This window comes from Camelus bactrianus, chromosome 26, assembly GCF_048773025.1.
Source record: "Camelus bactrianus isolate YW-2024 breed Bactrian camel chromosome 26, ASM4877302v1, whole genome shotgun sequence".
NCBI classification, from domain to species: Eukaryota; Metazoa; Chordata; class Mammalia; order Artiodactyla; family Camelidae; genus Camelus; species Camelus bactrianus.
In genome coordinates, this window is record NC_133564.1 from 28202340 (window position 1) to 28220394 (window position 18055).

The 18055-nt window shown below is 41.0% G+C and overlaps 1 protein-coding gene across 10 annotated transcripts in view; it reads left to right on the forward strand.

The window, feature by feature from the left end:
- UNC5D (unc-5 netrin receptor D) overlaps positions 1-18055 on the forward strand; it is a 494882-nt gene that overhangs the window by 386149 nt on the left and 90678 nt on the right. For 6 of the 10 annotated variants that reach the window (XM_074353354.1, XM_074353355.1, XM_074353358.1 and 3 more), the window contains one exon: positions 17789-17821. The exons of the other annotated variants lie outside the window; for them this stretch is intronic. In XM_074353354.1, coding sequence (XP_074209455.1) covers positions 17789-17821 — 33 coding nt within the window. The remainder of the gene's footprint in view (positions 1-17788; positions 17822-18055) is intronic. 10 annotated transcript variants of the gene reach the window in all.

An 18055-nucleotide genomic window follows, 5' to 3' on the forward strand; every position in this document is an offset into this window, starting at 1 on the left:
TTCAGTGATGAAAGAATATATTTGGATATTCCATGGCACAGAATAGATGCGTAGTAAATGCCGGTCCCTTCACCACTTGCCCACTCAGGTGTGCTGCAATGTATTGGTTTTTCTTAGATCTTTAAAAAGCGGGAGATTCAGGGCATGCCTATCCTCTGGAACTGGGTTGTCTTCTTGGAAAACACCTGGCAAAGAAAATAATGTAGGTTGGTAATTTGTCATCTTTTCAGGAATGTGCATCACTTTTCATTTGAGAGGATGGCAGTAGGAAGGAAATGCTGGGTTTATTTTTCTACATCAATGTGAAGGGTTATGCTTGATCAAGCAAGTCTACAAACATGCAGTTATATTTTCAAAACAGATCTGAATGGTTAACACATTAGTTAACATGACTAATACAGTGAAACGAGCACTTTTTACTAGCCCATTGTTGCTTTAGTTGCTACTACAAGTACTGAGTGGTCTGCAGGTGTCAGATACAGTAAAGGGGACTGCAATGAAAGGGAACTTACCCATCAGTCTCAGTGACGAGAGGGCCATGCTCGCTCATAAACACATTCCTTCCCCTTCCTAATGTAAGTAAACTTTCTTTTTTTAATTTTAAATCAGCTTTATTGATGTATAATTTACATATAATAAAATCCGCCCATTTCGATAGTGCGGTTTGATGAGTTTTGACAGACATGTACCACTGTCAACGCCAGTGTGATCGAGAGGGAAAACGTTGCCATTAATCCTGACATTCCCCTCATGCTCTTGTGCAGTCAGTCCTTTCCCCTCACCACTGACCCCTAGCGACCCCTCTTCCACTTTTTTTTCACTTAGCGTGATGCCTTTGACACTTCCCCGTGTTGTTACATCTGTCGGTGGCTGGTTCCGTCTTACTGTGAGGTAGTACCCCACTTCCTGGATCTGCCACGGTTTGTTTATCCTTTCCCCGATTGATAGTCGCAGGGTTGTTTCCATCTGGGGGCTACTGCGAACATTTGGGTACAGATCTCTATGTGGACATAGATTTTCATTTCTTTTGGGTAAATACCAAGGACTGGGGTTGGTGGGTTGTAGAGTAATTATGTGTTTCACTTGATAAGAAACTTCCCGAAGTGGCCGTGGTCGTTCAGTTTTTTACCAGCAAGGTGTAATAGTTCCAGTTGTTCTACATCTTTGCCAATACTTGGTTGTTTAAAATTATGTCGGTTTTTAATTTTAATTTGCATTTTCTTAATGATTAATGATATTAAGCAAATGTTCATTTGTTTATTGGTCATTCATCTATGTTCTTTGATGAAATGTCTATTCCAGTCTTTTTAAATGTAAGGAAACAACACAAATTCAATAGCAAGAGGTTTAAGGAAGTGTGTTTGTGACCACCCTTGACCCCCACCAGAGTAACTGGAACTATATCTTTGCAGTATGACTGTTTTTTTAACATGCTCTTTAATGTATTGTTTTCACTGATTCAGTTAGGACTGTAAATCTCATACGTCATCTAAAATGCCACTGACAATAGAACTGTCACTACTGGGTATAGTTTAGATAATCATTAGACATATTTAAATATTAGAAATAAGAAGACACTGGCTGAATTTTAGACGGTCATAGTAATAACCTTCCTGACAACCCCCAGTTGGACTTGGGCTTGGAGGAAACTATGGATGCAAAGCTGCAATCTTAGTTGAGTAAAACTTAGGGTTACTGATTGAAGACAGACAATGGTCAGCCCCTAATGTGAGAAAAAAATTGTTATCAAATATGTGGATACTATTTATTTTCACTTGTATTACAATACATAGTTGTCAGTTAAGTAAGAGTTCTGTTTAAGGCTGAAAGGAATTGCCAGCACTAAGAGGATACTGGCCAGCCTAGATCCCAAGTCTCAAATCTGGGATGTTGTATTCATCAGGGTTCTCCAGAGAAACAACCAATAGGTTACATATATAAGATAGAAGATAGGTATATAGCTAGACACACATACCTACATACAGATACAATGAGATTTATTAGAATAAATTGGCCCATGTTATTGTAGAGACGCTAGCAAGGCCAAAATGTGCAGAGCTAAAGTCCCAGTTCAAGTCCAGAGGCTGGCAGGCTGCTGTAGAACCAGGCAGAGCTGATGTCCCAGTTCAGAGACTGTCATACAGTAGAAATCTCTCTTATCTGGGATCAAACCTTTGACTGATTGGATACGGCCCACCCACATTATAGAGGGCAATCTCCTTTTCTCAATTGGCTAATTTCAGTGTTGATCTTATCTGAAAATACCCTCACAGAATATTTGGCCACAAATCTGGGCACCTGATGGCCCAGTCAAGTTGACACGTAAAATTAACCATCGGAGATGTGTATGTACTTCTGAAGTTCCACAGTGTCGTTCTTTCCTTGGAGCCAGTCAAGCCATAGTTCAGGCAGTTGCTTTAGATGCTGAATGAACCCCTCCTGTGGACATCAGTCATGTGTGGTTTTAGTCAGACATGTAGTTTAGTGGGTATTCTGTTTCCCATTTTCCAATAGCAGAAATCAACTCAGTGGGAAAACCGGTTTGAAATATGTTCAGCATTGGAGGTTAAGATCTCTGTTAAAATGCTTTCTGAGCCTTTCCTTTCTGTTCAACCTATTCACTTCCCTAGCCCCTTTTCTACTTAAGCATGGGTTTTTCTAGCATTCTTTGCCTCGATAGGATGTGTATTGAGATGTCTGTCAAACATGATCAGAGACTCTTGATGGCTACAGTGACTAAGCTTTTTGAGGGAAAAAGAGTGAAACCTATGAAATCATAGAGGTGAATGAGATCTGTTTACACATCAGTGGCACAGGGCTGTATTTGTAAGAGCCTAACACCAGGATCTATTCTGCGCTTTTAGACAGACAGTGGCTACTAACGTCAACAGAGACGAATAGCATTCCGCTGTCTCTGCAGGACTCAGCGAACGGCAGTCTAGCTAAACAATGCCAGTGCTCTTGGTGAGCCTAGCTGTGCTCTCAGGATAGAAAGCCAGCGGAGGCTGGGTTTGACTACAACAGCTTTTGGCAATAGCTTTATGGAGCAGTCACTTCGTGCAGGATCTAGGTCATGTTACAATTTGGGAATTTCCTTCATCCTATTTTTTTCCCCCGTTATGCCAGACGTGACCCTAAAGCAAGTCCTCAATTCCCAACTTCTCTTGGAGGTCTCACCACGACCTTGTTGGGCTCTTGGATGACCTCCAATTCTTTGATTTTTATTTCGCTCTCAACAAAGCATCTGGACTTCCTTTGTCGTCCCTGAGAGCTGCGTTTCTTTTGGAGATCGAGCTGCCAGCTCTGAATGATCGCTTTAATATTTGGGTGTGATCGTTGCTTGGTCAGTTGTGACTGGAGCACAGGACCTTCGTGTCATGCTATCACAGATGGCCACACCTAAATGCTCTCAACAAGGAAATAAAGGCCCCAAGACTGGTGAGAGTGAGATTAGGCAGTTTTTGCCAATAGCAGTTAGTCCACAGTTCCAAATTGCTTGCATCAACTAAACATCCAGGGCCTAAATTTGTGCTAGAACAGTTCTTTTCCAGGAAGATAATTACGTGGGATGATGGTCGAAAGATAGGAACTCGTGAATCCATATTTTCTGAGCTTTAACAGAATCAGGTAGTTTTCTGACCACTGTCCTTTCTACATGCTGAGCTTAGCTGCTTCTATGCTCTGAGGATCTTAGGTAGAGGTAGATAACATGCACACCCCTCATGGGCAGGAAGAGAAGGGTGACTGGGGGAGGGGGGAGTTTGATCTTGAGGAATAAGAGCAGCCTGCTCCCTCTCCATGTACCCCAGCAGATACAAAACTACGGACTTTGAGGCAGGGGGTGGGTATAGCTCAGTGGTAGAGCACATGCTTAGCAAGCACGAGGCCCTGGGTTCAATCCCCAATCCCTCCATTAAAAAAAAAATTAAAACTAAGAGCTTTGGCTTGAGAGGATTAAGTGGATATGCTTCAGAGGGGATTAGTGCCCCAATGTGCAGTGAGACAGAAGCCAGAGAAGTGCCACAACGGCCTGAAAGAGAGAGGAAATCTTCAAGGCTGGGCCACCTGATAGCTAATCCGTCCTTCTTGGCAAGATGTGAGATAGGTCAGTTCAACACTGACAGTTCAAACACCGACAGATCAGTGAAAGTGTGCTTTGTTTTCATTTCGGATGGGTACACTGATAAGAAAAGTTTGAGTTGACAGTTTGGAAACCTCATCAAGGATAAAGACATCTCTACAATAGCAGGTTCAAACAAACATCCCCAAGCTACACCTCATAATCTAACCACACTGTCTATTGAATTATCTACTTAAATGACCTAAAGGAAGCACCTGAAAAGGAGGGTATAATCACATCAAAGTAAAGGTTGCCTTGGTAAGCATTTTCTCTTGGCTCATTCTAAGCCTCATTTTTATCCATTACAGTAATTACCCGGGTCCCTTCCCTGTAATTCCTAGGGCACTAAATAAGAGAGTTTTCATTCCAGCATTAGCTCAGGGCATCTGAAACAACTCTTATTTTTCGCTAGTGGTTTACAGAATGCCTATTTTGTATATAGGATTATAACAGATGAAAGTCCCTTTACCTGAACAAAACCGATCATTTCCCTTCTTTGGGCAAGGAGTCAGGAATCATACTTGACTTATTCTTAAACTTTTTGTTGGAGAAGTTCATATTTCAGAGCCCGCTGCACTACACAATTGCTTAATTATAGCAGAGTAAAATTCTATATAGCAAAGAGATGTAAGTGGCACCAGCAAGATAACGTGTTAGCACAGTGCCTTAAGTTGTCGTGACGTTTCCTACTGCTTGCTTGCTGATTCTCCCAAATAGTTTTAATATTAAAAACCCATTTCCATTCCATTTATAGTATGTAGTAGGAGGTATTCCTTTCTACATAAAGATTTTTCCTAGAAAAACCCACTAGTTGTCTTTCTGCATAGCAAGCAATTGATGAATTCAGAGTTGCCTTTCTGTATACTGCATAGAAAATGTGGCTATAATATTGCAGACCCACAGGAGTAATAAGAATCTAAATTTGGATACATACGGTGTCATTAGCAACTTAGCAAGAATCTCTCCCCCATGAGCCAATAAATACTTTCCCATTATGAGACCCAGTAAGAAGACCAGTGACTAACATGCTTTAATGAAACAGAATGAAGTGGCCCATTACTGGAGTTTCCATTGTGCTTAATTAAAAAAGAAAATAAAGTAGAGGTAACCTCAATACTTGGGTGTCTTAGTGAAAGCAATTTTTTAAAATTATACAAGGCTTTAGCTGTCACTTTTGTGCCTTGTGATAAGAGGACCCACACTCTAGTGCCCTATCCTGAGTGGAATTGAACATAAAAAGGAAAAAGAATGAAGTATATACAACAAATTACCATAAAATGTCTCCCCTTTGTTATCCATCTCCCCATAGACTTTTCTACATTTATGCCTTGTTAACAAAAAGATAAAGACATCTGATTGTTTTTTTGAACATAATCCTCCTTCCACATAAGGATTGACCTTCATCCATTGGCCCACATTTAATATGCATTTCATAAAGCATTAAAAATCTGTGGCCTTTCTTATCAGCCAGTTCTGAAAGAAGTACATAAGATGCCTTTGTCATGCAGGAAATTTTCCTTCGGTCACCATCTCTTTATTTCTTTCTAATGAGACAGGAGGGCAGGGGACAGGGCACAACCATTATAAAAATGATACAGCAATTGAAGATAGGACATAAACTGGTTAGAACTAACTCAGCCCAAGATGGTGGAAGATTTGACTTCCAGTAGACCTTGAGTCTCATCTTACACTCATTGTAATATACCAGCTGCTACATGACACATCCATAGGCACCATAACAGTTTCTGGGCCAGAAAGTGGGCAGGGCCCAAGTTCTGGAAGTCGCTGCCCCTTTCCTCAAACAGTTGAAATAATCTTCCCACTCATTAGCATATGAAATTACCCAGCCCATAAAAACTAATCACCCCCAAACCTTGGGGCCACCTCTCTTGCTATCTGAGCTGGCCCACACTCTGTGGAGTGTCTCTCTCTGAATAAATCTGCTTACACTTTACTATGGCTTGCTCTTGAATTCTTTCCTTCTCAAGACAAGAGCTTATTCTCCAGCAACAGTAGACCTATGCCACATATTCATGGTCATGACAGAGTAACAGGGATAAGAAATTTCTTTCTCAGCTTAATAGAAATCGGCCCAGTTATTCTGTATGTCTCTTTCTTCTCCTTTTTCCTATTCCTGTCAACACCCCCCACCAACATAGTTCAGTACTAACTTTTACACTCATATTATTCATATTCATAATGCTTACATTTATTCCATGGAATTGGACAGGAAGTGCTCTGTCATGCTACAGAAACACCTTTGGAAGATTGTTTATCTCAGGCCCATTTTGTTCACTTTGTTCCTTTTATGAGAGGAATTGAAATAAAACTCCTCCCCTGTAAATAGGAAGGACTTTAAAAATAAATTTGGGCAGCTGGAGAACAGGATATGTTACTCCAGATCACATTAAGTTACTCCAGATAACATTACTTAGAGTGGGTACACACAGCACGTTAGAAAGAGAGAAAAAGGACTAAAACAAAACAAAACCCCAAGAAAACTAGATAGACAAATTGGAATAGATCCCCATGACAGTGTAAACTGGAGATAGAAAACCCATTAGAAGCTTAAAAAGATTTAAGGGAGTGAATTTTAGCCATAGGACCAGATAGGGGGAATGTAAATTCATTACAAAGAAAAGAGGAATATTTTGTAGATGGCATCCCTAAGAAGGCAAGAGCTCTGAACTGGGGATAGTCAGAAGGCACAGAGGTTGTTTCCATGAGGGCTGGCCCAGGACAGGCCTGGGTTGAGGCTAGGACAGAAACTGGTTAGAACCAAGTCGGCCCAAGATGGCAGAAGATTGGAATTCCAGTAGACCTTGAGCCTTATGATATGCTCGTTGTAATATATCAGCTGCTAAATGACACACCCACAGGTGCCATGACAGTTCCCAGGCTGACCATGAAAGGCCAAAAAGTGGGCAGGGCCCAAGTCCTGGAAATCCCTGCCTGTTCCTCCAAATAGCTGGACTAATCCTCTGACTCATTAGCTTATAAAATTACTCAGCCCATAAAAACTTGCTGTGACATTCAGAGCAAAGGCTGATAGCCTTCCAAGGTCCTCTGTGATTCCAAGTTGAAATGTTACTCTTTTTGAAAGTTTAGAAATGAGCATGAACCTAGAATTGAGAGAAATGGATGAGCCGGGCCTATAGAATTTAAACACTTTTCCCATAGATAAAGAACGGGTTGAAGAATCTGGGCTCTGGGATCAGATTGCTTGAGTTTCGATTTTGTTTGCAATGCTATGAGCAAATTTCTTAATTTTTCTAAGTCTAAATCTATAAAGTTACAATAGCGCTTATTAGAAAGGGTTCTTTTTGAGGAGGAAATTACCTAGTCCGTGCAAAGTATTTGACATCTGTAGTAAGCACTCCATTTGTGTAAATAATAATTTGTGTGTGTTCTAGTAAAGAATGTTTTCTGTGTTCTGAAGTATGGACAGCATAACACTTAAGATATTTTGTTAAAACATTTCCTAACATATCTGACTAATATAGTGTGTCTAAGGAAATAAGACATGCTTGTCATTAAAATCTGTAAAAGACACAAATTGTGTTCTTTATACGAACCAGTTCTGAGTGGTAATTTGAGACATACTGTTAGTTGTAGGAAAATAGAGCTCAGAAAGTCCCTAACAGTTCATGAGGGTTCTTAAACTGAATGTCAGACCACGGTGTCAATATCCTTCCCCAGAACGTCTGTCTGGTCAGCAGCTGGATGGATGGCTCTTGATTTTCTAGTCTTCCTTTGCAGGTGCGATTTAGTCCTGACGAGGAGACAGACCAGGTGATCTGTGAAGTCTCAACCAGTTCTAAAATTCTGTGCTTCTAACCACTAATTAAAAATGATTCCAGAGGAAAGCCTGGGAGAGGGACCTGGATGATCCCCAAGTGAGAAAGTCAGTCCTCACGATGCAGACAGTTTCCCTTGTGTTAGGAAATACACATGTTCTAACAATCTCATTAGAAAATAAATGTTTATAAAACAAACTCTGATTTGTCAACGTGCATTCAAAATCTTTACTCATTGGGGAAAAAATCCAAGCTGCACAGTATAAACTATGCAGCCATCCACAAGATCCCAGGAGCACCTTCCTGTTGTCAGCCACTCAGGATCAATGATATGGCACCTGTTACATGTCCAGCGTGTCCCCTATTCCACATCCCCACATCCCCAAATTAGCATATTTGCCATGTTTTTTGTGCTTTCAAAAATATTTAATAATTTGCTCAGTAACTAATGATATCCTTCTAGTCAAGAAGTTTCCAGAATGTAGGCTTTCTGTCATATAAAACAAACTGTCCCCACTTCACTGGTTCTGTGTATTTCAAATCCTACATCTGCAGTATGTTTAATCAGGACTCAACAGTACAAAACCCTAGGTAAGAAATATTAGTCTAGACTAGGGAAAGATTTAATGTCTCAGATCATAGAGTGGGCCAGCTATAAAAGAAGTGGCAAGAACCCAATCTGGGAAGTGATTTAAAACAGAGTACTCTACTCCTGTAAAGAATTCAGTGACCTCTGGGGTGTGCTGAACGAAGTGAATTAATAGAGACAGAGGGAACTTCTTTGTTTTCATTCTACCTTTTTCCCTTCAGTTGCAAATTAAATACATGTGTCTCTTCAGAGATCATTGAGAAGTGCAATACATGAAATGAAGATGATGTTAACATTATCAGTAACCCATTATCATTAACCCCGGCCTTCCACTTCTCCAGAGAAATGTCAGTATTATTGTAACAATAGACCTGTCCTTGGGTACTGGTGTTTGGGAGAGGACCACGTCGGTGTTCAGTGCAGTGGAAAATCGCCGTGATCACTGTCGGGTAGTGAAAAGGGCTCTGACCTAGGAGTTAGGAGTCAGGGTCAGTTGTTAACTAGCGTGTGACCTTGGCAAATCTCTCACCATCTTGTGCCTTCTGTCTGTAACTATCAAATGGGGAATTGGGCATGATGATTTTTAAGTTTCATCTCAGTATTAAAACTTGAAATCATTATAATTTTGTATCTTAAATGCAGCTTTCATATATATGTGCATATATATGTGCATGTATGTACACCTCATCTTTTATACATCTTTTATACATATATACATATAAGGTATGTTAATACCGCTGGCTGTCAGTGCTCTCAGGTATTTGTTTTTTAGCCAGTTTTGAGGAGATGGTCTAGTTCAGTCACACCTAAAGTTAACCATTTGGATGATGGTTATGCAGAGTGAGGGAGGACAGTGTTTAGGTCTGAAACAAAGGTAGCCCCATGCACTACTCTGGCAAAAAGCCTCACCAGGAACTGAGCCATCAAAGCAGGCCTGCAAGCATTCCACCCCAGTCCCTTCGTCGGGAAGCTGCAGTGTCCTGGGAAAAAAAACAGAAACTAGGAAGTCTGTGGCCCCCGCCTTTGTAATGCTTGGAACCGAAAGTCCATCCAAGGCTTAGCAGTGCTCATCCACTCAACAGAGGCTTATTGAGTACCTACTATGTTCCACTTACTGTTCCAGGAACTGGGAATGAGATGGAAGGCACAGATACAGACTCTCCGTGCAGGTGACTTAGTGTGTCCTGGCAGGTATGTGGGTGGCTAGCATGAGGACTGCGGAAGCTTAGAATCAGTGTGCAGGTCAAAGGTTCTCAATGCACAATTGCTTTTTCAGCATTTTTTTTTTTTTCAGTAAGACAGGACTGATAGCCTGTATTATATCAGTTGTTAAGATTTCCTTAGCAATTGAAGAATAGTCATCGTAACAAACACCCTCCCAGATCTCCCCCACCCCAAGCCATTCCCTCCCTACCCAGACCTCCCTGAAGTCTGCAACTAAAGGGACCACCCTGGACACAGCAGAAAGCCACCATGACCCTCTGTCAAGGCTGGTGTACACTAATAGGATGCTTTTAAATTTTTAAATTATTTGAAGATCGCTCCTGCCTTAAGGTAAGGAAAGTGATTATCATGACATTAATCAATAGACTGTCCCCTTAAGCTTGAATTATATAGACTGAGCATTTTTGTTTATTTTTGAGTGGGTGTGTGTATGTGTTTACAGATACATATTTTTCTGTTGTGGATGGAAGGGAGGGAGTCAAAGCAAAACGGTTTATAGAATAGAAAAAGGATTTTAATATGCATCTTTCCTTGGAACAGAATTGGAAATACTGCATTTTATTTCTCTGAGGCCAGTTTCTGATGAGAAAGCCTCTGTAGACACGTACTTCAGCGTCTTCATAGTGACCCCCAAAGTGTATTTTACTCTGTATATCCATCACAAAAACAAACTAACCCACGCAGAATCAGTGGGAATGGATAACACTTCGTAACAAAGGTGGTAAGAAATCTAGAAATGTAAATGATTTGAGTTCAAAAGTGAAATATGCAATTGCTACTTGTGATTATGGTCTTTATGGGCACTTATGTGTCTGAGTTTAGGAAATATGAAAGACATTCCTATAAAAAGACATCAAATTGAAAGGAGAAGGAGGGAAGGTGACACCTCTTCACGCACACGAATCATGTGCTTGTGAGGGGCAGTTGTGGAAGGTCATTGTCAGTAGAAGTCACATCTGTGAGCCGTGTCCTGTGGTACCTGCCTGCCTTCCCCTCGTTAACATGATGGGGAGTCTTGAATAATTCTTCAGGGGAAGATACCAACAGAGCCAATTTTCATTCACTAATGTACATCTCAGGTCTTAACGAGTTTTTCTTCAAGTGGGTGTTTTTGCCATTTGGTTCTGGAATTTCTCTAATTACCTGGACACCTCTGAGAAGACCAGGGGTTTCTCCAGCAGTCATAACCAAATGGAAAACCCTGGGAGGAGTCTCTACAAACTTCCTCCTTTCTGTAGTGTCCTGCATGGATGCACAGAGTGCATTTCAAAAGGGGCAGTAGATCTTATGACGGTTCTCTATAGGTGGGGAAGCGGGGGTGGGAGTTGGGGGGCGAGGAAGCAAGAATTGAACTAACTCAGTAGCACGTGCATTCGGGTAAATATGGTCTCTGAAGAGTGATCTCTGAGCAGGATCTTAAAAAAAAAAACTAGGAAGAAAAACAAAATTTGAAAATTAAAAACTTAAAAAGAGGTAAAACTAGAGACGGGCTGTTCTTTGCTCCTGTGGTTTTGCTGTGTTCTCAATAAAGGGAAGAGTTTCAGGGTGTAAGCAAGAGCTGGTTGTGGTGTTCCTCCCTGTTCTGCAGCCTGAGTGAACTTTCACTCTCCGCAGGAGAACGGAGTCTTGTCATCTTCCGTGTCTGCCTGATGTGTTCAATCGCGGTGGTGTTGCCAGTGCAGAGCAGACCTCCTGTTTATCTGATTATCTGCCAGTGCTAATGCACAGCAGATCGGCCAGGTCCTGGGATTTCCTGCAGCTTTGGATTGCATTCTGAGGGCATAACACTGATTCTTCATCATTTCTAGTTCTGCAGGGGAAGGGGGGGCATGAACAAATGAAACACACGGCTAATCAGTAACTTCAACTTCTTTTCTTCCAATCAGTAAACAATCAAACAAATAGCTTTTCTATTTCATCCTCGCCCCTACCCCCACCGCCTCTTAGGTTTCTTGCTGTGACTCTCTCTGGCAGTGCCAATTATTTGCAAGCTAATCATTTAAATATGATTTTCGTGTTAGGGACCCATAACTAGCGGTGATTACAAAAGTATAACATAAATCAAATGAACACTTATGAAGTAAAATATTTTGGAATAGAATTTGCGCTGTATTTTAGCAGCTATACATAAGATAAACTGTCTAGAGAAGGGAGAGATCCCTTCAAACGGAGAAGTCATCACCAAAGATTTCATGAAGAAATCAGAAATTGATCTATGCCTTGGAGGCAGGACGTTTTTCTGTAGGAGGCTTGAGGGGAGAAGGGCATTCGTGGAGGCCATAGCTGGGACAAAAGCACTGAGGTGAGCCTGAGAGCTCATGGATTGACTGGACTAGGTATTGAGGTGCAGCTGGAGCTAAGTCACATTTGGTGTGGTAGGATCAGTTCATAGAAGCTCATAAAGGCATGCAGTGAACTGGGCCATGATAGATTCCTGCATGCTGATGGTAGAGAATTTTCCCAGCAAATAAGGTACCTAGCCAGAGAGAATGGCGGAGAAGCCTGCTTTCCCACGGGCTTCAGAATCAGCTTGTAAATAATTTAAGATTACAAAGACTGTGATGGGTAAATTAAAATAAAATTGGATTCAGTACATATCTTGGAGAGGGTGAAAAAAGTATGAAGAAGGAAATAATAAAAATGGTCTTCAGAGGCGAAACCATGGAGCGCGTCTGGTTTTGTGAAAAGAATGGTAATCGTGAACTGTAATGGCGTGTGAATTACTGCCTGGAGGAGAGCGCTGTGTGGGCTCCTGTTCTGGCGGGTGTTGAGTCCACATTGAGTAGCTTTGTGCCTGAATCTCAAAAAACGACATCGACTCGAGTATCAAACCATATGTGTGTAGTATTCAAAATCCCTAGCAGCCGATTTCAAATAATCCCAGCCTACAGCTGTGAGGGCGGCCCTTTGCCCAGTCTGTAGGTTGGAGATTGAACCCATCTATCTACCGGTGGCATTTCCCCTCAGTCCTGTTCTCTTAGATCCGCAGGATGTGGGCTGCAGGCAGCTGGCCATGTTTGTTCCCTGGCAGAGACAGGGTGAGGCTGGATATGGGTGGGTGGGTGGGTGGGAAAGTAGGGTTGCAGCTATAAGTAGCTTCTGAGAACAATGGATACCATGGAAATGCTTTGGGGGCGTCCCATATAACAAAGGAAGCCAACAATTAAAGGTGGAAAAGGATTGAATCACCAACCAACAATAAAAAGATAGTTCTCCTTCTCCCTTTCTCTGTCCTTCTCCCCCTTCTGTATACACACACGCGCGCGCGCGCACAGGGCAGACACAAAGATTTGCGTTACAGCATTTAAGAGACATAAGCAGATTGCAGAACCATAGATAAAAGACAATCCCATATTTCTGTAGGTAAGAATGATCAATTACTATCAATTTCATGTAGTTTCCTGCTAATATATGTATAAACATATATTTATGCACATAACCTTATAGATATATAATCACAGGGGAAAAAAGACCTAGGCTTGTATATATAACTTAACATAGTGGTGGTTATCTTTTGGTGATGGAATTATGGGGTTATTTTATGCTAATCTGTATTTTTTCGATACAGTAATTGTGTATTAACTGTAAATAATAAGGGATTTTTGAAGAAAATATGACAATTTAAAACAAAAATTTTTCAAAAACACTTGCATCTTTAGCTTGTAAATACACAAAATAATTATAAGACTGAGTTATAATTACTTATCATCAATTTCCATTTACCCAGAAGGTACCTCTTGGTGTATAAGTTAGACCCTGAGAAACCTAGGGTGATTTTCCCAAACTGCAACTCAGCTGCCCCTGGCTCAGACTTACATCTCTCTGCCTGCAAGAGCCTCCTGGACCCATCTGTGTACCAAGCTACCCCACAGCCTCTTAGGGGGGACAAAGAAGAATTGAAGTTGAGTTCACAGGGCCCCAGATTTGTTGCCAGGAAGTGGTGGTGCCCTCAGTAATCACAAAAACACACCCCAATTAATCAAGGGCTCCTGAAGAGGGGCCCAGTCATAGGTTTTTGTTTTTTTTTTTTAAACTCCCCAGGTGATTTTAATGTGCAGCCAATATGAAGAACTGTTGCCCTAATGGATTAATTTACTCAGGGGTCATTTGAACATGGCCTTGGAGAGAGATAAAATTAAAACGGAGAGGATTTGGTTGACCAGGGCCAGTTGGATGCATGGCCCTGAGTCTTGTGAGAAAGTGATTATGCAAACAGAATAAAAGAACATGCACCGTGGGGCGAGCAGTTCTTGCAGAAGACAGCAAGGTCAGTGGGTCGCCCTCTCTTGAGTTCACGGGAGAACAATCTCTAATCAGACATTTCCAGCTGGGAAAATGGTCTATCAGTACAGCTCACCGACAAGATACTGGTATTTCACAAAATACAGCAGAACCCAATTTTGATGTGGATGCCAGGGGAGTGATGCTCTCTTGGGCACCTGTCATCTGGCCTTTTTTGTGAGAAGATGCAGGCTGATACATGTGCTGGGCCTCAGCATAACACACCCTGTAGTAGAGGAGTGGCTCTTTTTGTAAGTTTTAGTCTGCTTTCAGAATTCAAGTGGATCTCTTGGAATGTCTTTGGTAGTTATGATAAAGACTTACCAGGGTTAAAGCTGGGGAGACTATAGGGGTCTTCTGATCCCTGCCCTTCTTTTTACATATCAGGAAGGTAAAGTCTCAGGACTGGATACATGGTTCTTCTGTTTGCTTTTTCTTTTTTTTTTTTTTTTTCTTTTAATTGAAGTATAGTCAGTTACAGTATGTCCATTTCTGGTGTTACGGCACAGTGTCCCAGTCATACATATACATATATTCGTTTCCATATGCTTTTTCATCAAAGGTTATTACAAGATACTGAATATAGTTCCCTGTGCCATACAGAAGAAATTTGTTTTTATCTATTTTTATATATAGTGGCTAACATTTGCAAATCACAAACTCCCAAATGTATCCCTTCCCACCCTCTTCCCTTGGTAGCCATAAAATTGTTTATATTTGCAAGTGTCTTTGTTTTATAGGTGAGTTCATTAGTGTCCTCTTTTTTTTTTAGATAACACATATGAGTGATATCATACAGTATTTTTCTCTTTCTAGTTTCACTTAGTATGACAATCTCTAGGTCCATCCATGTTGCTGCAAATGGTATTATTTGACATGTGTTTCTTAACTCCCATTCAAGTACCTCCCCCCAGAAGCGACTAGAAGTTCTGATCTGGCGCTGTGACTGTCTCCACGCAGTAGCACATGAGTCATTTTTGAATTCTGCACGAGTCTGATGATCGTATTCGTATGTTAAAATTATTATTTATCAGCTACTGTTCATCATTGCTGAACACGGGCTACCCTTTGCTGCATGGCTTCAGTTTTGTTTAGTCCCCAGGACCAGCCTCTGAGGACATTATTACTCTCATTTTATTGTGGAGAACACTGAGGTCACAGAGGTAGATGAAGACGATTCAAGATTTAAATCCATTTCTGATCCTGAGAGTGCACTAATCGCACAGCACACTGCTGATGGTGATGGCACCAGAGCTGGGTGACTGCCCTGCTCTCTGCTCTGTGCATCCCCGTGGCCCCAGTCCCCTGTGGAGGGACCTTCAGCCCCATTCAGTCTCTTTACGCAGAGCTGTACTGGGTCCAGTACACCCCCATTTTTTCACAGCATGGCTATATTCAATTTATTCTTCTGAGGAGCAGTTACATATCTCACCTGTTTTTAATGGAGTTTCATTTTGCTCCCCGGCATAATCTTTGTTCCTGTGGTTTAGCAGGAAGAAAACACCTTGAAGCTCAGCCAGGGTTCTAAACAGATGTTCTGCACGTCTCTTTGTGTATTCCTAGCAATGCATCACTTTCAGATGTCTTAGCCATGGCCTGCCAGCATCCCTGTGCCCATGCCAAATGCTTTCAGAAAGCATGCAATAAGCAAAAACTGAAGTCAGGGTAAACCCACCAAAGTTGTTTTATTCTAATCCTTGACTGCATTAGCATCTGGACTTTGGAAAGTACCACCTGCTCTCAGGAGAACTGGTGTGGCCTTGAAACTGTGCAGTAAGGGGAATGCAAGTTTTCTGTTTCTGTTTTCCTGACTATGTAAAAAACCTGAATATGTTCATATCAACTTGAACAAATTATTACCTTTTATGAGGACTTTTCTGCTTTAAAGAAAGATTGGCCAGGATGGACCTAGAGATGATCATATTAAGTGAAGCAAATCAGACAGAGAAAGGCAAATACTGTATGATGTGGCTTATATGTGGAATCTAAAAAAATAAAATACACGTTTTATTTACAAACCAGAAATAGACTCATGGACATAGAAAACAAACTGCGGTTACTGGGGTAAAGAGGGGAGGGGGCAGATTAGGAGTTTGGGATTAATAGATATACATTACTGTATATAAAATAAATTATAAGGACCTACTGTATAGCACAGGGAACTATATTCAGTTTCCTGTAATGAGCTGTAATGGAAAAGAATCTAAAAAAATTATATGTATGTATATCTATAACTGAATCACTTTGCTGTACACATGAAACTAACACTGTATATCAACTAAAATTAGATAAAAAGTAAGAATTAAAAAGAGAAAGAGTGGCCAGATACTACCCTTTGCCAGTTAATTTTCCCCTTATTGTGGAAAGAAAAAGTTTGCCCTTTTGCAAAAATGATTTACATCCAACTTTTTAAAGCTACTCTCATAACAAATCAGATGGCAAGACAGACGAGTTGTATTTAAAGCACACTGCAAGGGTTTTCTGTCAAAATCAATATTAGGTGCAGGAGTGGGTTAGAGTAAGGGATATTCTGGGAAGGATTTGGAATGTAGCTGTGTCTCTATGCCTGGGAGGGGTGATGGTGCAGTCAGCCAGATAATATTTATGAAGTTCTCAAATGTGTACTGTGTGAGATTTGATTCCGTTAAAAACTTAATCCAAAATGACAGTGTCTCACCCGACTTGGCTTGCCTGCAGACAAGTGGAGAAAGGAGGCTACACAGAGTGACCTTTCAAGGTCCCCTCCCTTAGTGGGACTCTGTGAATGGTTAGCAACAGCGTTCGTGCTTGTAGTTAGACAGTGTTCTACCTGCACCCTAAAAAGGGACTAATGACAGGGATGACACACCACCCAAATCTGGAAGTTGACATGGTGTCTGAAGTGTCTTCCCAGGTTTCTGCATTGGGGTGGAGTTGTGTTGACCTGGGACGGGGCCAGGAGCAGGGGAAATGGATAGCGGAGGGACCGTGGTATAAGACAAAGTTAGCCACAGGCACCACGTCTCAAAGTGACTTGCACGATTATTGCAAAATTATTTGATGATGAAAGATAGCAGGAGATGGTGGTTGGAGGGCAATGGGGAGAACTGGTAAAAACATCTCACTTGCTTTAGGAAAACACTGAATGTCTTTTCTCTTTATCCATCTCATCTGACTGATGTTGCTCAATACCTTGATTTTTTTTTTTTTTAAGAACACTTTTCCGTTAAGAGAGGTCATCCACATTTTAACAGATAATCAAGTCAAACCAAAAAGAGCGTAATATCTTAAAAACAAACCTTCAGCATGCTCACAACACTGCATCTGTACCCAACAAGAACAGATAAAAGGCAGAACTTGGAATTTTTTATTCAGGTCACGGTAACTGCAAACCAATGCAGGATCCCTTTAAATATTCATGGTTCATTTTTCTATCATCATATATAGTGAAATAGCATCCCTTACCTGAGCAGTCTTCTGGCTGTATATAGAAAAGTGACAAGGGTGCAAGCTCATTGCTCTCATCATGCTGATAAGAATCTAGCAAATGCAACAGAGAGAAACTCTAGGAAGCCAGAGGGATTTTTTTTTTAAAGGAATGAAGCGATCATCCTAGAAAAATATTGCAAAAGAGAAAAATAAAAAGTTTGAAAAGAAAAAATATGAACAACATAATCCATATTGTCTGCAGAAAGAGAGAAAATGTTTCCTTTATAGAGGAAGACATAAAGGGATATAGGAAATAGCTGCTCCGTGTCAATTTATTAAATGCAACTTTCTTTTTTCTCTTTCTTTTAGATAAAAAACCTCTTCATGAAATAAAACCCCAAAGTAAGTTACTTTTCCTCTTGTGAATATAATTTATTCTCATATTTGCTGCCTTACCGTTGTATTTGTTTAGAAGCCAAGCAGAATTCGTACAAAGGATCCCGGGTTTGGGGGGTTGGGGGGACTTCTCTTCGGGTTTGGAGTCACATGTCAGAGATAGAAACTGAAAAGAGATATGCACACCCTTCCCCTCCCTCACAGTAAAAGTAAATCTCTCCTCTTGATCCTATCTGCCTG